A 24,233-nucleotide genomic window follows, 5' to 3' on the forward strand; every position below is an offset into this window, starting at 1 on the left:
CAACACCATGTTAGGCATAGAGATTACTTTAAAAAAATTTTTTTAAATAAAAATAACCCCCCCCCCCCCCAAAACACCAGATACCTTTTTGAAAGCCAGAACATGGCTGACTAATTTATGTGCCATGAAATTCTGTCAGGAGCATTTCTCTAGCTAAAGCTTCTGGCTAACTCCTTCAGAAAACTTAATTAATTTCTAGTTACACATATTTTCATTAATGAGAAAAAAAAAACAAAACTCAAGCTTGGATTACCCATTTATTCAAGAAATATTTGCATTCTTGTGATACGCTGTTCTGAGAAGTACTGAGTCACTGGAGTGCTAGATCTAATTACCAGTGGTCAGCAATCATCCCGATGAATATTTAGGTTCTGCACATGCTTATATTCAAATGTTGACCGTGTTCCTGAAGAGAGAGGCTGTTATATGGATAAAGGATGACTAGTTAAAAATGATATAGTGTGTTGTTTTGTTTTGTTTTGTTTTGTTTTGCCCCTCCTCTGCAGTTACTAAATTATTGCTGAGCTACTGCTGGTGTTTTAGAATTGGGGAAGCTATCTTCGAAATAAGGCTTTACTTCTGCGTTAGGTAGCTCAAGCTACCGGAAGAAGGCTTATATTCCACTGCTTTGCAGTAGTGAGTAGCGAGCGAGTTTGGGTGCAGGTTGTCTCTTCATCAGTACACATAGTCAGTAAAAGTTAACCTTCTTGTCATTTAGGAGTGCCATTTAGTGGTAAAAGATTACCTGAAGGCTCTCCAAATTATCTTAATTGAATGAAAATATATGCAAAATTATGTATATGAACAAAATTGATTTCTGCCTTTACCTTTCTGGATTCCTAAGGACATATGGTGAAAAAAAAAAGGGATATTACAGGTGAAATTTGATATGCTGGTATGAACTTGTTGCTTTGGGATAAGTGAATTGGGCAATAGATTAAGGGAGTCAAGTGTTTCCTGGAGACCAGGGAGAAGTCAGCTTGGAATAAAAATTTAGCTGTGATCGTTGTGGAGCCAAATAGAAAGGAAAAGAAGTAAATAAGACCCTCTATCTGATTTTCCTGAGCTAGCCTAATGTGTTCATGTATGTTCATTCTTTGCTCTAAGAAGACCTTTCTTAAGTCAACTGAATAAGTTGATAATATGTTATGTCCATTCAGTTTATAAATTGACTATTGATACATATATCAATAGTCACATGTCATGCAACCCAAGGCCATTAAAAACACCAAGTAGAGAAAATATATTCATAAGCCAGATTTTCCTACTTTAATTGAATTGTAATATTTTAAACCTGTTTTTAGGCTTGATTATAGATTTGGATAGCATAAAAAATCAACCACAAGTATTAATGGAAATAAGAAAATATTTCTTCAAACTGACTTAATATTCATCACTTCTCAGTGTTTCAGATGTTGACACTGCAATGTTTTCTGACACCAAGCACTCCTCCAATTTTTTTATGTCATCTGGGTGTCCCAACAATTCAGTTCCATTCTGACAGTACCTAGGTGTAGTTAGCATCAGATCCCCCAAGTTAAAGGGGTCAGCCCCACAAAACTGCCCCCACTTCAGATCCAGCTGCAAATGGGGTGCCCAGTTCTGCTGGGCCAACCGTGAATCAGAGGGCTCCCATGACTCCACCCCCAGGTTCAGTTATTTGCTAGAATGGCTCACAGAACTCAGGAAAACACTTATTTTTATCAGTTTATTATAAAAGAAACAACTCAGGAATAGTAAAAAAAATGGAAGAGATGCGTAGGGCAAGGTATGGAGAGAGGGTGTAGAGCTTCATGCCTTCTCTGAGTACGTCATCCTCCTAGTACTTTGATTGTTCACCAACCTGGAAGCTCCTGGAACTTGTTGTTTTGTGGGGGACAGGGGGTTTATGGAAGTTGCGTTGTAGGCACAATTGATTAAATCATTGGCCATTGGGTGATGCAACTCAATTTCCAGCCCTTCTCCCCTCCTTGGAAGTTGGGGGTGGGGCTAAAAGTTGCTCTTATCACTAGGTTGGTTTTTCTGGAGACCAGCCCCCCATCCTGAAAGTGGCCTGTGGGGGAGTCCCCCTGCCCTGTCACCTCATTAGCATAATCTCTGGTTTGGTTGAAAGGGGCTTGTTGTGAAGAGCAAAAGACTCTTCTATCACTTGGAATATTCCAGTGGTTGTAGGAGCTCTGTGCCAGGTACCTGGGACAAGTACCAAGTATATTTTTTATTATATCACAGACACTGTAGCAAAACTACCTTGCACGCAACAGACCCATAGCTTTGAATCTGTAAGCTTTCCACGAGGGCCAGTCTACACTTACACCTAGAAAGAAGAATGGGTACGTATCATTGAGGCAGTGGATGGTTGATTTTCTGTTGTGAGAAGGATCAGTACCCCATCTCCTAGGACCACAGGGGTACCTTCACTATGATGCTAAATTACCTGAGTCTTACAGTTTTCTTTATCCTAACTTACTTGTTAGTGAAGTTCATACGGGACCGAGTCTGGAAGAGTTACTCAGGACTGGTGGGAATCCTCATTGGTATTTCAGGCAAACAGAGGAAGAAATTAACGTTTGATAAAAACCTGACTTTGTTTTGTGGCTACTATTTTTCTAAGAAAACTCTTCAAAAAGGAGAAGTCCAATCTGGTTGTTTTAGTGGCTCCTCAATTTGGGTGCTACTGTGAAGATGTTACCTGTCAGCTGAAATGTGGCTCGCCTTGGCCTGTGGCCTGGAGCTGTTCGCTGGAGCTCAGGTCAGTGGCCTTTAGCCAAGAACAGGCTTGTGTTTCCTCCCCTGTGTTGTACAAGTGTTCTTTCCTCCACATCACGGCACATACAAAAAAGGTTTGAAGCACTGATTGAAACAATGCTGATGGCGTAGTTAGGAAATACGGTTAACGTGCTTGTTTCATTTATGGGGGGCTGGAAGTTAAAATGGTAGTGATAGGATGTTGTGGGGTTTCCCAGGCAGGAAGAATAAATGTGGCCTGAGACCGGTGGGCACTTTGGTTCCTTGTTAGAGTTCAGGCCATCTGTTCTGAGAGTCTCTGCTCTGTGATGTGTGCCTCCACTGGATGGTGAGGCGGGCTGGAAGCTAATGGCGTGGGCTCTGGGCTGTTGGTGACAGCCAGAACGAGCCTTGTGACTTTCCTTGCCCCAGTTTTTATAAGTGTACGTGTTATGTGCCTTGTCCCACTAGAAAGATGGCTACCAAGAAGTATGAGTCCGTCATGTGGATGATTTTCCAGAAATCCTAATATCTTGCTACTGGTACGTGGTCAGATAGTAACTTGAAACCCTGGGGAGCTGATGAAGAGCTTAAATAGAATGTCGAGGGGTCTGATTGGGAGGCAGAGGTCACCACACGGCCTGTATGTATCACAGAAGGAAGGATCACTGACCATCCTGCACAGCAACTTTTGTTGGGTTTGATCAACACAGCGTTACGTCTCACTTGTCTCCGTGGGGCCCCTGCTGATATGTTCAGAGATTTAAGGCTTAGTGTAAATGCCTTGTGGGTTTGGCCGTTTTAGGCATGACATGGATTTGAAGTGTTCTGAGCACCCAGACAGGGTGCTGGGTACCTTTACCGACTCGCTGTGCTGTGAACATCCCCCCTTCCTGGCTAGGACCCTCAGCACCCTAACAGCAGCTGTGTGTCTGTGGGAATGCAATTTGTGCAGGTGTGTAGCAGGTCAGGCCTTTTTTTTTTTTTTAAGGTTTTATTTATTTATCTGATAGAGAAGGAGAGCAGGGGAGAGGCAGAGCCAGAGGGAGAAGCAGACTCTGGGCTGAGCATGGAGCCTGACACGGGGCTCGAACTCAGGTTCCTGTGATCACGACCTGAGCAGAAACCAGGAGTCGGATGTTCAAACCAGCTGTGCCACCCAGGCGCCCCCAGGTCAGGTCTGTTGTATGAAGAAAGAGTTGTGAAGGGCGGTGGTGGAAAAGAGAACTCTACATGAGCTGGAGACAAATGAAGAGCTCAGAATTACTAGCACATTCTTTCTCTTCTCCCCTGAACCGGGTAGACCTGTGCTGGCAGTAACGGGTGGCAGCTCTTGGGTATCCGTTGGAACCTTCTCAAGGTGGGTGTGTACCTGGAATTCCCACTCTCAGATTCCCATGGAGGCTGTGCTTCCAAAATCATTGGTGCGTGAATTTTGGAGGGAAGGAATTGTGTTGGATAAGGTTTTCCTGTTTTGCTGGAGATTAAAATATTGTTAACTTTAGCTGATACACCTTAAAAAAATCTCAAAAGCTATCATTTGTGAAATATTACCAGGTTTTAGGGGTATGGAAATGTCCCGAGTTGTATGAGCAGAAATATGAAAGTGCCTGTATTTGTATTTTTTTTTTTTTTAAGATTTTGTTTATTTGACAGAGAGAGACACAGTGAGAGAGGGAACACAAGCAGGGGGAGTGGGAGAGGGAGAAGCAGGCTTCCCGCCGAGCAGGGAGCCCGATGCGGGGCTCCATCCCAGGACCCTGGATCATGACCTGAGCCGAAAGCAGACACTTAACGACTGAGCCACCCAGGCGCCCCGCCTGTATTTGTATTTTTAAGGCCATTTTACTTGTTCTCTAGGCCTCAGTAAGTTTGGGTTTAGAGAACAGATTGGTCTCTTAGAAAAATCTGGTTTGAGTATCAAGGAGGTTATAATTGAAACAGAAACAGTAAATGCTTAGTGTATAAAAACGGAAACACAGAAAAGTAAAAAAAAAAACACCCATAATTCTAGCACCTTGAACTAATCACCAGTTGAACTTTTGGAGAATGACCTGTGTGTATATTATAAATGGTTATATGCACATATGCTTCACTAAAATAATTTATCAGACACATTATTTACTGCTTGATTGAAAAAAAAAGACCCTTACTATTAATAACATTTCCTCACATCAGTAGTCTTTTATGGTGTTTTTTGGGTGGTAGTGTAGTATTCCAGTTATGGATGATTTTTCATCTAATTTAACATAAATATCACTACTTTGAATAACTTTCTTTGCATAATCTTTAACTTCCTAAAGGATGACTTCTTAGGAAATGGAATTACTGCATTAATCTTTAAGGACATTTTGAAATGTTTGCAAGATATTGTCCTCCAGAAAGTGGGGCAGTTTATATTCACAGCAATAATTTGTTCATTTATTTGCCTCTGTTCATTTGTTTACTGAATGGACATTAAGGATTTACACGTAAGGTGTAATTCTAGGCATGGAGGCCACCTGTAGAAACTCATAATAGTGACATTGAGCATCATTGAGGCAAAATTACTGGTGACCATAGAGGGGCATGTAATCAATGTCAGAGTTGATGGTTAGTGGAATCTGAGAATGAAGAATCAGTATGAGTTTCTAATGTTAGGTTCGGGAGGATGTTAGGGCATATTGTGTGCTTCATTCCATGAAACTTGTTAAACTCTCCATTTTACTATGATGGAAGATGAGTTAAAAATTTTTTTTTCTTTGTTGGATGATCCCCTTTGGGAGCGAGTTGGGGGCTTTTCAGCCTTCACACTCTCCCTGAGGATTTTTGTTAACCAAACAAGGTCTCCTAGTAAAATGCAGTCTCCAACAAGTAAAATGCTTCTTTTGCCTTTGCCTGGAGTCCACAGAATCTGCTAGAAATTATTACATCTCTGTGTCAGAGCAGTGTGCCCCTTCAGGCACCGACAGAGGACTGACAGAGTCCTTGATACTCCAGGTTACAAAAATCTCTCTACCCGGGGGAGAGCTGTATGAATCATCTGCCAGAGGTGGGCAAGGTTGAAAGTGAATTATTTCGGTTCTTTCTTTGGCAGCAGAGTCCCCGAGGCCCAAGCTTGTCCGGTGAGGAGAATGTTTAACGTTTAGGAAGCACGGGTGTCAGTGACCTCCCACCCTGGTTCGGGACCTTGCCACTGTAAACCCAGATACAACTGGTAATACAAGGTGGGAGCCAGTGAGTGACAGCTGGCCCTGTCGTCCACAGTAACACCTTTGCTCCTGCCACCCTGCTCTGAGGAGGGGACTGTTAGTCCCATGTGGCAGGAATGGGGACTGTGGCAGAGAGTGAAGGCACTTGCCCAAGAGTATACAGCTAATCCGTGGTGGAGCTGAGTCTCAAGACTAGGTAGCCTGCCTTTACCGCTCCCTATTGGTTTTCCTAGCTTCTGATTGGACACCATTGGGGTGTTGGCTTTGGGTAAGAACAGGGATTTTTATTGGCACAGGAGTTAAAAGGAATCTTCAAAGCAAGGTGAATTTCTTTCTTTCTTTGTTGCTCATATATTTTGTTGACTTAAAAGGTATCAGGCACATTCCAGTTTTTTCCTTTTTAGGGAATTTAATAATTTAATTAACTTTTCAATTAGGTTTTAATACTTACAGCTAATATCAGAGTAGTTACCATTTTTTCATAGTTAGTGTTTACCAGCCATTGCACTTTTAAGGCGTGTGAATCCCCAGCACGGGCGTCACACTGCAGGTCGGTAAGGGACTGTTTTTCTCTTGGTTTTACGGGTGTGTCGGCTGCTTGACCAGAGAAGCACCCCTGTTTTATCTTGATCAGTATTTCAGTGATAGTCATTTGGCACCTAGCAGAAGTAATTTTCTCCCCTATTCCTGCCATTTAGCCGCCTCCTACCATGTTCCTTTTTAATTTTGCTAGGATACCAAACAGCACAGCCTTTGTGGACAGGTCAGCTGCCGTGTCTGTCTTTTTGTCTGTATTACCTGGCACGACAGCTGGTGTGTAAGTGTGATCTTTCTGCACCTCTGGCCGCGCCAGTTACCCCCCACCCCCCCCGAATCCATCTTGCACACAAACGTGTTGAACTGGGTGCCGAAAGGGCCTGTCGGCATATTTTTGTTTGTTTCTTAAACTCAGAACAGTCCAGTTTCCAAACTGCTTAGCTGCATGGACGAGTGACCGTGTTTTCTTTTCTTGATGGGAGTTCAGAGTTCTAAGTGAGATTTTTATAAATTTTTGGAACTCGTTCACTCTTTTGTATCAGGCTGGAGGAGGAGACGGACAATACAGTATTAGCTGACAGGGACCCATTTAATATTCAGGTTGCCTGCGCCTCCAGTCTGGGAAGGAACTGACAAAGTCATCCGTTTCTTCCGATTCCGAGTCTCACATCCTTCCTGTCTTATTCTCTTGAGCTTATCAAATAAGTTAGGGCACTCACCACTGTAGGAATTGTGGTAGGAAAAGGAATGGGGGTAAGTTCTTGTCTACCACTTTATTTCATTTCTGAGATTGTTTGAATATAAAGTTGCTTAGTTGAAATTGTGTGTTCCTCATTTTATAACCAGTGATTGCAGATAATTTAACAAGTGACTTTGGGTATTCTGTTTTGAAAATGAGGTACTAAGAGTTAGAGCCAAGAGAGAAATGAGAATTTCAGGCAGTCTTTTTCCCTCCGTCCCTGGTGGGATGCTCTGGTTCCTGGTAGGTCAGTCACTCATGTTTTTGAAGGTGTTCTACGAGCGACTTGTTCACTGTAGTGCTAGTTCTCACTTTTTCCTGTGCTAGGTTCTAGGAGATCCCTTGTGGGGGCAGTGGGGCTTCCTTAAGAGGGACTGATTCTTACTGCTTTTTGATGCTTCCTCCCTAGCTCCTTTGGCTTCTGAGTAGTGGTTTTAAAGAGCAGCTGTTTAATTTTTATGATTCTGTTTGTTAGTTGGCTGGTGGTTGTGCTGGTCTCACCTGGGCTCTGTAGCACGTCTGCATTTAGCTAGTAGGTCTGTTGTTGGAGACTAAGCTCAGATGGGATGGCTGGGATCTCTGGACCTCTTGTTGCATGTGGATTTTCATCATCAAGGAAGCTAGACTGAGCTGCTTCATCTTTAGACTTGGTCACTTGGCAAGAGGGTGAACGTGGAAGGCTTAGCTCTGGAAGTCCTACGACATCCTTTCTGCTATATTCTTGGGATCACAGCGAGTCCAAAGCCCAGCCTGATTCAAGAAGTACAGAAATAGACTCCACCTCTTGATGGGAGGAGCAGTAAAGTCACATTGTAAAGAGGTGATTCATTGGTGGCTCTTTTGGTAACAATCTAGCGCATAAAGCACGGTGATCCATTAACATTATATCAAAAAGGCCACCTTCTAGATGCATCTATTGCCCATCTTTCAGTCATCTTTATTGCCATCGGCAATAAGAAATTTTACTGTTGCTTTTTCAGATTTGGTGAAATCACTGGTGTTGAAGATATGTAGATTGACTACAATAGTTTGGAGATGCTCTCCATTCTTACAGGTTGGGTGGGAAGATTCTGGTTCTCTGATTCTTACTGTAAGGATAGCAGAATCTTGCTTTCCTATGATATAAAAGAAAATAAGCCCACTAGGTTGTATGAGAAGGTAGTGCAATGTTGGTAAAAAAAAAAAAAAAAATCTAATCTAATTCAGTAAATGTTTGTTGAACTGCCATTTTGTTGTAGCTACCCGTTACAGGTGATGTGTAGAATTCAAAGATAAATCAAGATAGTTATACATTTAGAACAGAAAATTGCTCACAATTTGATGATGGGAACAGGCTTGAGAAGGATGGGAGAGGTGACAAGGCAGACCCCATGTAAACATAGCATCTCTCTGAGGACAGGCTGGTTTTGATGTTTTGGAAACTAGAGATAGTGCTTAGGAAATGCTACTTTTTCCTCATTTGTGGAAGGTTGGGGAGGGATAACCTAGATTGCAGAGAGTGGTCATCATCCATAGTTGATTGGTTGGTAGACTCTCAGCTGCTCTTGGATGGAATTTTTGACCAAGGTTGAACTCAACTACTGGGTCAGCTTAGCTGATTGTGGAAAGTGATGTTAAAGATTTGTATTGCTTGAGAAGTTAATGGAGGGAGAATATTCAGGGCTCTTTGTCCTCTTGCTTAAGGCTAAATGAAGTTGAAAGATGTCTTCCTTCCACCGTTAGTATTCTGTGAGTCTGTGAGTTGCTCTCTGGTCAGAAGAAAAGCAAAACACATTCCCAGGCCTTAGTGAGTATGGATATGCTTGGATAAATCCTTGTTCTTCAGAATCATAGTTTAGAATCTTCTTCAAGATCCCATCCTTGATACTGCTTCTCTCATGAGAAGTCTGAAGAAGAAGTTGGATATGGATGATGTAGGAAAGGTTGTTTAAAATTTCTGGATGTTTTCTTAAGACAGAGCTTTGAAACCAGAACCTCAAGGGTGGTGCAAAGAGGTCGATCCCCAGTCTTTGGAGTGGCTGAGCGGGGCATGAGGCTGCTGAACCGACTGTGATTTTGATCCTCCCAGTGTGTTGAACAGGTGTCCTTATATTCCGTGTGAGCCACAGCATAAGAAAGTTGGGCAGTATTACCCTAAGGAATATAGCAGTTCCTTGGAAGTATGATGGGATGAGGACAGAGACTGTTGTCCTTAAGAATCAGGGTTCTAGAATACAAACAGCAGAAATATCCTAGCTAATTTGCCCCACATCTGAGTTATCTGGGGCTATCCATGTGAAATTTATTGTTAGACTGATCTAATACACATTTGAAAGCATTTTCTGTATCAGGTGCTGAACTTAGTTTTTAAGTATACAGACAGCCTTCTCTCACAGGAAGCTCCTTCCATATGAATAATTTAAGATGTTTAATCATACCTGGTTTCTATCCTGCTCTAGATAAAGAGGAGGCTCTGTTTATCTCTGCTGACTGGTTAGGAATTGATTATTTGGTGACACTGTCACCAAAGGGGGAATTATAATCACAAATATATAATCTCTTTTGATCAACATTTGTTGTACTAATACTTTAATCTCTGTTAGCTTCTAAAAATCTCCACAGGCCATTTGTAGTACCACTTCCTTCCTTATGCCCTTTATCCCTGTGGAAGTTGTTGCAGGCTTTTGAAAAAAAATCCATGTTGCTCTAATGTCGTATTTGCTTGTAGTTTTGGCTTTAAAAATAAGTGCGTGCATAGTGATGAGTTGGTTGCCTTTAGGGTTTAGGTTTTGCGGGACCTTGAGAAAGAGAAGTAAAGATGAGAAGGATGAGTCCTAATAACATTTCTTACTTAGAGAAAGTAAATGGGAGAAGAAGAAATGCTGGGGGGAAAAAAGAAAAAAAAAAAGCTCATCAATAGCCAGAGGTAGCCTCACTAAAGTATTGTAAAAGCTGTCTCTTTCTGCCTCTCCCTGAATCTCATTCTTGACTGACTGGGGTCTTCCTTCTCCTCCTCAAGACTGCCTTGTGAGTTAGTCTCAAAATGATCATCCTTTGGAGAGTGGGGAGACCTGCTGGAAGAGCCCACATAACTTGACCTTACCCTACATCCCCTGGCACCAGTTTCAGCCTCTGAGTCAGCTCTGCTTATGCTGTGAACTTTTATAGAATTATTTAGCGCGTTCTGTTGGTAGACGATCAGAATATATGCTTGGACAGTTCTCAAGATGGTTGCAGATATGTTTGAAGCGTGGAGTGTGTCCACATCTAACTTATGGAAGCCACATTGTGCTGCATTTGTGTGCTTGTCCATTTATGCAGGAAATGTCCTTTAAAGGCCCCCGTTTATTTTTGTTTAAATGTGAATGCAGTGCTGAGAAAGCATCTCTGTGTGTGTGTTTATATAAATATTTATTTTCAAGGAAGCAGTTCGAGTGAGTTTTCATTGTTGTAATAGAATTTATCTGCCTGCAGAGGTTAGCTACTGTCCCCTCAAATTCAGCTTTTGAAGAAAGGGCCAATTTTGGTGTTTTTCTCTGGATGGTTTTCATGATGATTCTTTGTTCTGTTATTGTCCTGCCTTTGATCCTAGTGTGTTTTCAGTTTTTCACCATATAGAGATTGTCGTGGTTTCAGACACACCACGTGACAGTTGGTATTCAGCTTTTGATTTGGGGAGTTTATGGGCATTGAGCTCATTCAGATTTATGATTACAAAGGTCCTTACCTTATTTTTATCTCCAGAAACCTTGCCCTATAAAGTAACATTCGTAGGTTCCAGGAATCGGTTAGGACCTGTTGTCTTTGAGGGCCACCATTTTCACTTACATCTCACAGTACACATCCGACCCGTGCACAAAGTACGTTCACCCTGCTCCGGCATCCCCCGGAGTGTCAGCTCATTACAGTGTCAGCTCAAACCCACATCTGATCTAGACACCATCTGCTCGACAGGCTCCAGTCTCCTCCTCAGAATCATCCGTATCAGGTGTGGGCGAGACGGAGCACGATCCATTGTGACACAGAATTCCTCTCCCTCTGCAGACCTGGAAACAAGACAGGTCACTTGCTTCCAAACCACCGGGGTGGGTCAGGCTTTGGAACCCGGTTCTAGAGAGACTGGTTCAAAACGGGAGAACACTGAAGGAAGAAAGGAGGCCGCGGACCCAAGCAGTTTCCAAATCTAGCAGGCAGATTCCGTTAGGTTGCAAGACCTGGGGACAGTCCTCTGCCTCTAAATTTCCTGAAGACACATTTCTAAGAAGCAAAAGAGCATTTTCATGAAAAGTTTTTTCTTGTATATTGCTGAACCTTTCATGAGAAAAACTTCTCTCAGTTTACTTTTTTACCAGCAATGTATTGTACTAGTGATTCTTTTACCTGTCACGTTGATTAGCACATTATCATTGAAAAAAATTGGTGTATGTATAAAATGAGACCTGAGCTTTGCCAATTTCACATGAACAAAACCTTTTTTTTTTTCTTTTTTAAGATTTTATTTATTTATTTGAGAGAGAGAGTGCGTGGAGGGTGGGGGGGTTTGGGAAGGGGCAGAGGGAGAGGGAGAGAGAGAATCCCAAGCAGACCCTTCACTGAGCAGGGAGCTTGATGTGGGGCCCAATCCCAGGATCCTGAGATCATGACCTGAGCCAAGATCATGAGCTGAGCCGAAATCAAGAGTCGGCCACTTACCGGACTTAACAGACCAGGCACCCCTTGCATAAATAAAACTTCTGTTTTTGGTGTTAGTGAGTGCCTTTCATAATTTTTTCTCAGTTTTGCTTTACTGTTCAGACCCTTGCCAATTTTTCTATTTTTCTTGACTTGTGTGATGTCTTTTTATATTTAGAGTTTCTCATTTTGTATTGGAAGGATTTTCCCCAGCTTTCATTTAAATTTTTTTAAGTTTTGGTGGTTTTTTTTGGTAATGTACAGAGTTGGCTTTTCAATGCAGCCCAGTTTGCTGTAAAAAGAGTACCTTTTGCACGTATAGGTTGACTGTCCTTCCTCCACTTGCTGTCAAATAAAACTTAATTTAAAACTCTTATGAGGATATGTGTTAAAATTGATATAAATCTAATCTGGGGAAAGTTGACCTCTTACAGAATAGGTTCTTATCATCGGGAAATGTTAAGTCCCTTCACGTACTAAAGATTTTTAAGTTACTCAGGAGAATATTACCGTTTTCCTCATAAAGATGCTACATATTTCTGGCTACATTTATTTTTTGCTACTATTATAAATGGGATTTTTTTCTATTATTATTTTCAAACAAATTTGTCTTGGCATAAATTAAAGTTATTTCTCTTTAATAATTTGATAACCAGGAACATTTACAACTCTGTAGAGGGGGCACCTGGGTGGCTCAGTCGTTAAGCATCTGCCTTCGGCTCAGGTCATGATCCCAGGGTCCTGGGTTCGAGCCCTGCACCGGGCTCCCTGCTCAGCAGGGAGCCTGCTTCTCCCGCTCCCTCTGCCTGCCCCTCTGCCTACTTGTGCTCTCTCTCTGTCAAATAAATAAAAATCTTTAAAAAATAAAATATATGTTTGGTACCTGAATGGGCAAGTTACATGGGAAATTCAGGTTGTAGTATGCTTACTTCTGAAAATGTGTCTGGTCTTCTTGGGAATTCACGTTATCCTGCAGACAGGCCCATCCCCGAGAGCTGATCCAGGAGCCACGGCCAGGAGCTCTGTGCTCTTGTCTGCGGTCCTGCCCAACTGGTATGGCACATTCAGACTTGCAGATCTCACCGAAAGCACCAGGCCGAACAGAATGAGCCCCTTCATACATCTTCCAGATCCACTGGGGTGGGAAAGTGTTTGGATTGCAGAGGAGTTGTTTGAGAAGGTAGATAAAGGCATAATAAACTGTGAAGAGTATATGCTGGAAAAGTATCCTTAATATACCTGTGTCTCCATACAGTACAATCCCAAAGAAATGATTTTTAAGATTTATTGACATAGTCATGGTCAATGAGCAAAGCATGTTACAAAACGTATTGTGGTCTGATTTTAATTGTAGAGAAAAAAATGTGTATCTACATAAGGGCAGTAGTTTCTAAGAGACAATGATTATTCTGGGATAATTGGACTTAGAAATGTATGTAATATACAAATATTTTAAAAAACCCATATATTCTGTAGGTGTATATATAATATTTTGTATATTTTTGTTTTCTTTATCTTTTCTGAATTTTCCGGCTTTTCTGTACCAGACATGTTTTGTTTGTATGATATAAAACAGTGTTACCTTACCTCCCTATCCCAAAGAAATTGCTCCAAATAAGTGATTATTTGAAATACCCGTGTTACCAACTTCAAGCTGACAGTGCCATGATGGTTTTGTTTTGTTTTTTTTTTTAGCTCGTTATGGTTGTAAACTGCTTCTTGGATTCTTCACTCAGTTGTTCATATTATGTTTGAGGGAAAATCATTTTATTAAATGAAGGCGTTGAAGTGTAACCCTGGAAAGGTGGTAATATTTTAGTATTTTCAGTGTATCTGTTGAGGTATATGATTTTTATAGAGGTATTTTCATTTGCAGAAGTGTTAGCATCTCTGAACAATATAAACTTGAAGCATTGTTTTCTATTGTATTGGAGCATAATGGGTGATTTGTGGTTAATAACAACTTTAGTTCATTTCTATTTACTTTTTCTTAATTCTGAGAAATTCTTTGTTGCCTTTCAAAATATGATATTAACTGTATGTTAAAACAAATTTTTCTGCTTTTTGGTGTGAATTTCTTATGCCCTCAGAATAGTATCTGTTTTATAGTACTTGAAACTTTTACTTTTTATTTGTTATTTCTTAGGTAAACGCAAAGCACTGAAGTTGAATTTTGCAAATCCACCTTTCAAATCTACAGCAAGGTTTACTCTGAATCCCAACCCTACAGGAGTTCAAAACCCACACATGTGAGTATTCCTGGTAATCAACTAAAAGACTCAACTCAAGCAGAGGTTTCAAAGTTAATTGTATTTTATGAATTTTTCCAAGTCGAGGTGTTGGTATTTCCATTATCTTATGGGCCATTTGAAATATTACTCTTTGAACTTAAGCAGAAAGCTGTTGATTCTGTAGCCTGAAGTAGGTGCACACAGTTTTCCTTGTTAAAGTTTACTTGGGGGGGAAAAGAGCAGAAGATCTGGATACGTTGGTATCTTTTCAGTTTTTCTCTCACTGAACTCTGAGAATATTGTTTAAAGCTTTCCTTCTGGATCTCCAGTTAAATTGTAAGTGGTCTTTAGGAAACGTACCTCTCCCCTGTGCACCTGCACAAATTGTCCCCGCTTACTGGGTGATCAAGCAGAGCCCCGTCCCGGATAGATGACACTCCTGTGAGGTGTTCACGTCACAGTACACGGAAGGAATGTGTGTGTGTCGGTGTACGGGTATCAGTGATTACTTTGAGATCATTCCCTAAATATATGCACATACTCTTTCCCTAAATATTTTTTATTAAAATACAAAAATGATGTTTTAGCATCTCACTGAAGGTCACTTAAAGTTTTAGAAACATCTGTTAATTTAAAACAATACTATCAGAGTAATACTTATAGACCTTTGAAGTGATGTATTAAATGACGATGCCTCCCTCCTCCCCCGTAAGACCTATCAGGAGCATGAAGGGTCAAAGCCGGTGGCTCCGCATTTATATATACCCATAAAAATAATTCTTACGTACTTCTGGTATCGAGAACAATAAAGCAAACGATGGGAGGTCTGGTTAAAAAAGCGGTGAGAGTATATTATCTTGTAGTTTTTAATAATTCCTCAACAATTTTTATTCAAGCCTTATTAGACGACACATATATTTATGCTTCCCCAAAAGGGCACATTTATTGCTGGTTCCTTTCCTTTTGACATCTGGCATACAGTGTATTTGCAAACAGTAACAAATTGGTAGAAGGTAGAGTGTTCTGCAGTAGGAATGCTGAAAATGTATTGTGATTTTTAAAACATCAGTGTGCAGAAGGGAGCAATGTGGATGTGTGTACATGCTTTTAGACTTTCACTTGTAACTTTAAAACAGATGAAAACTGGAGTAACAGTTCATTTGCCTGGGAATCGTGTCTTTTAATTTTATTAAGTTATACAATCATAATGAGATTTCTTGTTGGAGCTCAGCTTAGAGTCCTAGCCTCTTTACCTCCTTTGAAACATCGAGTGGGGGCTATGTTGAGGAAGGAAACTCTTAGTACCTCTTAATTAGTCAGAGCTCTGGCAGCAAGGAAACATTCTTAAAAGAACCTCCTTCCTCATTTCCTAGAATTTCTAGGGAGAGCTAGTACAAAACTAATTCTTGAACATGGTCTATTTCTGTTTCCTTGATAGCTAGCTGAACCACGTATTCAAAGTCTAAGAAAGAAAAGATACGTAGTTATTGCCAGACTTAACAGCTCTTTCTTTCTTTCTTTTTTTTTTTTTTAATCTCTTTTGGACACAAAGACAACCTGACTTTCATTTAGAATTGCAAAAACATTTACGTACTTATACTCTCTTCCTTTGAGAGTTTCATGTATTAGGGAATTCATGGACAAGATCTTTTTTTTCTCCCCCAAATAGTAAACTGGGTGAAAAAAAGCTTTCTTCCAAAGCTTGAGTCGATCAATTTTTTTTTTTTTAAACATACCACTTCATAATATTCCTATAACCACCTAGGGTTCTTATCTTTTGTCTCTTCCCAGCACATGTTAAAAGTTTGAGAGGACATGGTAATAAGCATTTTTACTTTATGATAGAATCTTTAGGGGCGCCTGGGTGGCTCAGTCGTTAAGCATCTGCCTTCGGCTCAGGTCATGATCCCAGGGTCCTGGAATCGAGTCCCGCATCAGGTTCCCTGCTCAGCGGGAAGTCTGCTTCTCCCTCTCCCACTCCCCCTGCTTGTGTTCCCTCTCTCACTGTGTCTCTCTCTGTCAAATAAATAAATAAAATATATATATATATTTTTAAAAGAATCTTTAGATTTTGATTCTGGTATGTAAAAATTTTAGATCCAGACCTCCTTTGAATTTTATTATTGCACTGGTCTGTTATTATGTAGATCAGGAACGGGTAACTACTAGCATTGATACTGGTCAAAGACATTTGTTTCACTACTTAGGGCAGCATATCTCCTTGACCTCCCTACCCCCTTCCATAAGGGATCCTTCTGTGTTACTCCTTTGAGTTGTACTATCAGGCAGTAAAAGCCACTGTCGGCCACTGTCTGGGGCGGGTAGTTTGCAATTAGAAAATATAACTTGCAGTATGTGAGTGTTTCAAAAAGATACCTCTGTGTCACTTAGCTGTATTTCCTCCTTCTAAAATGTCCTTGAATTTTAGTTACAGATATAAATAGAAAACTTGCTCATGAATTTAGGAAAAGATAAGATGAAATGTAAGCAACTAAATGAAGTTAAGATATGCCCTAGGAACTACCTTCACATCCGTCTGGCATTTGATGTCTCCTGGGTGCAGAGTCTGTAGAAGATTTAAAATTTTAAGACCGTGACCTTATTTTCTGAGAACCGACAGTTTAAATAAAATTCTAAGAAATAAAGTTGGGTATAGCAATTCAAGAAGTGAGGCATAAGGTGATCCAGATTGAATGTCAAATGGGTGGTGCAGGAGAGGGTAAGATCACTTTAGGATAAACAGCTTGGTGAAACACTTCACAGAGGAACAAGATTTGAATTAGGTTTTGAAGACACGTAGAGAGGGGAGAATGGCATTCTGGTGAGTGGATGTAGAAGATCAGTTTTGGGGACTATGTATAGATCTGTTTAATTATAGCAGAGATGTTACTTATAGATTACCTATTTCTATCACTGGAAACTTTTAGCATTTTTTTCTTTATTCTTGGTGTTCTGTAGTTATATGAAGATACATCTAGGTCTGGATCATCTTTCTGTACACTAGAATTTAGTTTCAAGATTCATGTATCTGTTTCTGAGAAAATTTTGCTTTTCTTTTGATTGATTCCTTCATGTTTTTCCTAGTCTCCTGTTGTTTGGACATTGGACTTTCTGAATTTCCTGGGTCTGTGACTTTTTTCCATACTTTTTATCTTTTTGTTTTCTTTTTCTATAGATCTCCCTCTAGATCTCTCTTTCTTTCTTTCTCTTCCTTTCTTCCTTTTTTCCTTTCTTCTTTTCTAGAAAGAGAGAGAGCACACATGACTGGGGTGGGGAGGGGGGCAGGGGAGGGGCAGAATGAGATGGAGAGAGAGACTCTTAAGCAGGCTGCACTTGCAGTACAGAGTCTCATGTCAGGCTCAGTCTCATGACCCTGAGATCGTGACCTGAGCCGAAGTCAAGAGTTGGATGCTTAACTGACTGAGCCACTCAGGCGCCCCCCTTTATTTTCTGATCCTTCTATGAAATATTCTATTTTGGCAATTGATTTTAACTTCCAGGAGTTGATTGTGGCTTCTTCTTAGTATCTTATTCTTAATTTATCGTTGTAAAATTTGGAATTTTGAAGATCTTTCTCTAATCCACTAGGCAGTCCATTTCTTCAAGGGTCAGTTTTTCTTTAATCTTTGTCTTTGTTCTTTGTATTAGTTTTTTTCCATGTGTCTTGTAATTCTTGGTTGTCTACTGATAGTTGAGGATGAGGAAATTAGAAGGCTGATTGGTAGCTCTGGTATAGGTGGTCAACTGGTGGACTTGACTGCTTTTCTGTGAATGGTTTGAGAGCTGGCTGTTAGGTCAGGAATATTTAAATGCCTGAATGAGTAGGGCCAACATTCACCCTAGGAGGACTCATTCTCTCCAGATAATATGTTTATTTTCCTTAAAGATACGCCCTCTTTCTATTTTGGGGGGAAGGTGGAGAGAAAAGGAAGAACTGACTAGACCTTTCTTACAGAAAGAATTTTAATGAACTCTTCTGCTTCTAGGTGTTCATACCTTCAACTTTGCATCCTCTCTACAGCCCTGTTGGGATCATTGTTTATTTCTCATCTCTGCTGCATGTTCCCCTCCTACCATGTGTTATGGGTAGTACTTTTCTCTATTACTGTTTCATTCTTTTTTTTTTAAGGGAATTCTCTCCTTTTTTTTTTTTTTTTTTTTAAGTGATGGGCAGGGTTCAAATTTTAATGAAGATGAATTTTTTTTTAAGATTTTATTTTTAAGTAATCTCTGCACCCAACGTGGGGCTCCAACTCACAACCCCAAGATCAAGAGTTGCACGCTCCACTGACTGAGCCAGCCAGGCGCCCCTATTACTGTTGTTTTTTTTTTTTTTAACTGCTTATTATGGTAAGTTGCAAATATATCCAGAACTAGAGAGTGATAGATGGATCTGTATGTATTTATCAATCAGCTTTAGAAGCTTCAGTAGTTAATGTTCAGTGGTTAATTGGTTTTATCTGTTCCTCCACCCTCCTTATTTTTAACCAAACCTCAGACATGATTCCATCTATAACTATTTCGACATATATTTCTAAAAGATAGGGACTCCTTTTTAAAATCATAATCACAATACCATTATTATATCTAGTAGAATAAATAATTCTTTAATATCATCATATAAGTAGGTTACTTCATAAAAATTTTTTTTTTATAGTTTGAAGCAGGATCTAAAGAAGGTCCTCCATTGCAGTTGGCTAATAAGTCTTTGAGACTATGAAGTCCCTTCTCTTGGAGTTGATTAGTTTTTGCTTTGTCTACACATTTTTGTCTGCTTTCAGGCATTCAGAAATTTGCCGAAATCTCTGTTTCTTCATTGTTTCTTCTTTTTTTTTTTTTTTCCATTGTTCTTTTCCTGTGAGTCCTTAGAGAGTGAGGAGACAACCTGAACAGGAAATGTAAAATTATAAGTATTTCCCACACATTAAAATAGAAAAAGGTATTGTAATAGAAACTCTTGAAACTACTACCTGGATGTAGCAGATGTTAACATTTGTCTGTTGGCTCTTTAAATGAAAGATTAAGCTGTAAACATAAAGAGTATATAAGGAAAAGCTAAAGGAAAAGTGTGTGGCTACGTTTTAATTTCTCTCAGGATTGAATTATAGGAGGTGCTATAGGTCTCCCTGGTACCACAGGGGTATTGTTATAAATATGGCAGACTTGTGCTATGGTCTTGTTCTGTATATAAATTTGGCATGAACAGAAGTTAGGTATTCTACTGTTAGGTCTGTGCTTTCATCCCACTGAGTAACTGTGTGAGTGCTGTCGGCGCACCGAATCATTGAGAGTGCACCAAGTACAACTGTTACCCTGAAAGAACAGCCCTTTCATCTTCCCAGCATATCAGAATTGTACAAGAAGAAACATTAGCTTCAATGCTGACATGAGAAATAAATAATGATGAGGACAGATACATTTTGGGGCTTGAGCTAAACATTTTGAAACCATATGTTCTAAGTTTAAAGGAATCTCTTTGTTGAGACCAAGAAGATGTCTGGGATCTCATTTATCTTCATTACATTTGAGCACAAAAAGGCTCACTTGTGCTATCGAACATCTAGGAAGTAGTTTTAAAGAAGTTTTAAAGTCCCCAGTTAATAACTAGTGGTGTTCTTAATTTCATGATAACTCTACCCAGTAGAGCTTTATTGTAAAGCATAGAGCAACTACAAATTATCTAGCCACTATTCCCAGTGAAATTATGGATACCTTATCTTTTAAACTTTATTATTTTGAATTAACCATTTTAGTTAATATTGAAGTCCTGGTTTCTAGCTCAGCATCATCAGCATCATCTCTGTGACCTTGAGTGTGTCACTTAGTGCTTTGATGTCAATTCATGTGTTGAATTAGAAGTGACTTTCGTAATTTTATTTTATTTATTTTTTTGAAAGAGAGAGGGAGTTGGGAATGGGAGGGGAGTGGCAGAGGGAGAGAGAGAGGTTTTTTTTTTTTTTAAAGATTTTATTTATTTGGCAGAGAGAGACACAGCAAGAGAGGGAACACAAGCAGGGGGAGTGGGAGAGGGAGAAGCAGGCTTCCCGCGGAGCAGGGAGCTGGATTTGGGGCTTGATCCCAGGACCCCGGGATCATGACCTGAGCAGAAGGCAGACGCTTAACGACTGAGCTACCCAGGCGCCCCAAGAGAGAGAATTTTAAGCAGGCTCCACGCCCAGTGCAAAGCCCGACTTGGGCTCGATCTCAAGACCCTGCGATCGTGACCTGAGCTGAAATCAAGAGTTGGATGCTTAACCGACTGAGTCACCCAGGCACCCCGTGACTTTCATTCTTTTAGATGGTGAATTAGGGGAGCGAGAGAAAGCCAGGTTTGGGCTACTTTCTTCAAATAAAATGTTATGGACAAGCCTCGTAGGCTAAGTGTTTCTGAGGAGGGAGAGAGCTCTATAGTCTTAACTGCCCTCATTCCCTAAAGTAGCCCCTTAGGACACCTCTGGTTAATTCCTAAGTGTGAAAACCGTGAGTCTACATGAGCTTAAAAGTTTTTTTCCTCATCTCTGAGATTTTTTGATGGTCTCGTAATTTGGAATCTCTACACTTCTGTGGTAGAGCACTTTCACAAAATGGCAGTCATGGTAGAAATATTTATAGGTACAAAGTAGTACTCCAAAATTGAAAACACCAGATGTGTGAAATACTAAGGGGTCTTTTAACTTTTGGCTGATTTAGATTTACTGCTGCAAACTTTTTCTTTCTGACTCTCTGTTCTAAATATACATAACACAACATTTACCATCTTAACCACCATCTTAACCATTTCCAGGTGTACAGCTCATTGGCATTAAGTATATTCACATTACTGTACAGCCGCCATTACCGTCCACCTCCAGGACGCCTTCATTTTCTCCAACTCAAAGTGTATTCGTTAAACACTAACTTCCCCTCCCTCTTCCTGCTGGCCTTGGTTCTACTTCGTCTCTGAATCTGGTCATTCTAGGCACCTCGTATAAGCAGAATTATACAGTATTTGTTCTTTTGTGTCTGGCTTATTTCACTCAACATAACGTCTTCACACTCTATCCATGTGTAGTATGTGTCACAATTTCCTTTTTAAGGCTGAATAGTACTGAACTTATATATGGCATCTTGTTTATCTGTTCATACGTTGATGGACACTGGGGCATTTCTACCTTTTGACTCTAGTGAATAATCCTGCTGAGTGAGATCATCTTCCAGAGCTTGCATTATTGTACTTCTTAAAGTTCAGACGTATTTAATCTTTTCCTCAGTCCCACATCCTACCTTGTGCACCTGATGGTTGTGGTACGTCTCCTTAAGTTAGAGATTCACGGGAGACAGGATTCTCAACAGAGCGTAGCGGTAATAGCTGTGGTTGAACTGAATCTCTGTGTGGGCCCCCACCCCCCACCCCCACCCCTGGAAATGCACTAGTATAATTCTCCTCAAGCTGGATGTTTATAGCTGAGATATTGGCTGTTTGTTCTGGAATATTTCAAGAAATTAATAATAAATGCTGTTGAGTTGCTTGTCTACTAAAAATGAATTTTGTTTTGGTGTTCTAAAGTGTCTTTGTTCTTGAGCCAGACACTTAGGCTGACCTTGAAAGGTGTCCCTGATTCTTTAACCTATAGAGACGCAAAGCTCTGTTCTTTAAAGAAATGTCCGATTTCTTGGTTTTTCATGAGCTTTTCAACTGTTTCTGATCTGGCAGCAAGACTTTGAGTTCCGATTTAGTTCAGAATGCTGTAGAAGTCCTTTGCTTTTGTATTGTGGGCATATTTCCGGAAACCTCTCTATTAATAGGGAGTCATACTATTTAAAGGAGACATCGTATCTTTTCAGAGTGTTCTTTTTTATTATCGTTTACAACTGAGTCGGTAAGATTACATTACTGTTCTCATTCAAATTTGTTTTCCTCAGAGTTAATAATTTCCCCATTTAATGGTTCACTGTGAATCTTCTCTCAGCATGAAACAGTAGGTGATCATTCAGTTCTTCTTTTTTTAAGAGTTGTCTATCCAGCCATAATCTTGCTGTAATCTGGAGTGGTTGCATATTAGGCTAGCTTCATGGCTGTTGGCATTGGTTTGTGAATGTCTGTGTTACTCTCCTGATTTGGATTCCCTGGCTTGGGATTTCATGTATGTATATATGTCTTTCTGTCTTTCTTTCTTTCTTTCTTTTTCATTGGTTTTTAGTTTCCCTCCATTTTGAGGGATTATATATCTTCTAATAGCTTCCTGAGATAAGTTTTCTTTCCTAGTAAGTAGGGTTTTGGGGTCTTTGCAAGTCTGAAAATGCCTTTGTCTAACCCTCTTGATAGATTAGTAACTTTATTGGCCTTAGAATTCCGGGGTAGAAATTGTTCTTCAGAGTTTTGAAGGCCTTGCTCTAATGTTTTCAACCTTCCAGGGTTACTCGTAAAAACTTACATGCCACTGTGATTCCTGAGCTCTGGAATGTGACCTGTTTTTTCCTTTGTGGATGACTGTAGGGTTGGGCTTTTTCCCCCATGTCTGAAATCTCACTTTCCTGCTTTGGTTTTATTGTCCTTTCTTTTCTCCTCTTCCTTTCTTCTTTCCTTCCACTGAGCTCTTGGTGTGGTCTCTTTCAAACCACTATCTTTCATTCTAGAGTGCACGATTTATTCTTCTCTTATTCTTTTCATTTTCTCTTTTCCAGAAGCTCTTCTACTAGAACCCTACTTCAGGCTCTGGACCTCTTAGTTTGAGCCCCTAGTTTTCTTAACTTTTTCTGTCCTTCAACTTTGTATTTTCACTTCTTTGGTCTTGTCTTTTTTGATCCTTGTTTATCTCTTTCTCTCTCTCTCTCTCTCACACACACACACACACACATACATATGTAAACACACACACAAAATGAGGCAACAAGAAGTTGATTAGAAACTTTGTGATTTTATTGGGAGAACTCATGGTAAGGTGAAGAAGAGAGGTCTGATTATTTCCTTTGGAAGATTCCCAGATGTCAGATCTGAAGGTCTTCTTCTCTTTTCTCGTGGGCAAATCTCTTTTTTTTCCTCCTAGGGGAGGAAAAAGCGAGGAGGGAATTAGCCTGGGTTGCTGAGAGAAGGTATATATGTCAGGCTGCTAAAATTCTGCAGTAGATCTAAGCAAAAGAAGCTACGTATATCTCTGTTGTATAGGCTTTTACTTGATCCACCTTACTACATTTTCTTCTGGTAGTTTCTCTAGAATATACAGCCTTGTTTACCAGCTGAGGGGAAGGAGAGATCATCACCTGGTTGGGGGGATCCAGGGGTCTAATTGCACCATATGTAGATTTTAATATTGCCTTTGGATTTAACCCCATCCCTCATCCCTAACTGATGCTTCTCATTTTTGAACTTTTCTGGGTTTCTGTAGTACAAATCAACTTACTTTTTTTGGTATCCTCTGTTTGCAGGCTATTTTTAGTTTTACTTTTTTTCTGCCTTGTTAAATGTTCATTTACTTTTGATCTTCCAAAAATGTGTTGCAACTTCTCACGTAGTGTGGTCTCTTCTAGTCTCTTTTACATTGTGAGTTTGGGTATTTTAAAAATCCCTTTCTGTTGTTTCATTGGTGTTTGAGGGGGGAGGGGAGACTGATAACTGTTTATCTGAAAATCTCTTCATTAATAGGCTTTTAAAATTTAAAATTGAGATAGTAGGAAGGGAAAAATGAAGGGAGGGAAATCGGAGGGGGAGATGAACCATGAGAGGATATGGACTCTGAGAAACAAACTGAGGGTTCTAGAGGGCAGGGGGGTGGGGGGATGGGTTAGCCTGGTGATGGGTATTAAAGAGGGCACGTACTGAATGGAGCCCTGGGCGTTATACGCAAACAATGAATCATGAAACACTACATCAAAAACTACTGATACAATGTATGGTGATTAACAAAATAAAATTTAAAAAAATTAAATTAAATTAAGCTTCTTGACATAATAAGAATTATGTCAAGCATTATATGCTTCTTTTACAACTAATCGTCTAAATATTTGTTTCTTAATTTAGGGATAAAAGAAATGAGCATGAATTAAGCTCATTTGAGGGAATGATTACAGATTCTGAACAAATCAGAAAGAAACAGGAAGTGTGATGATATTGTTCCCAAATATTTATATGTCTAGGCAAAGCACAAACACAGAATCACTGGAAAGAGTAACAAAACTATCCAG

At 40.0% G+C, this 24,233-nt stretch overlaps 1 protein-coding gene across 1 annotated transcript in view; it reads left to right on the plus strand.

Moving 5' to 3' along the window:
• MAP2K4 (mitogen-activated protein kinase kinase 4) overlaps positions 1–24,233 on the plus strand; it is a 132,843-nt gene that overhangs the window by 15,089 nt on the left and 93,521 nt on the right. The window contains exon 3 of the mRNA XM_032431939.1: positions 13,988–14,090. Coding sequence (XP_032287830.1) covers positions 13,988–14,090 — 103 coding nt within the window. The remainder of the gene's footprint in view (positions 1–13,987; positions 14,091–24,233) is intronic.

Source organism: Phoca vitulina, unplaced genomic scaffold (assembly GCF_004348235.1).
Source record: "Phoca vitulina isolate PV1807 unplaced genomic scaffold, GSC_HSeal_1.0 scaffold47, whole genome shotgun sequence".
In the NCBI taxonomy this organism is placed as follows: Eukaryota; Metazoa; Chordata; class Mammalia; order Carnivora; family Phocidae; genus Phoca; species Phoca vitulina.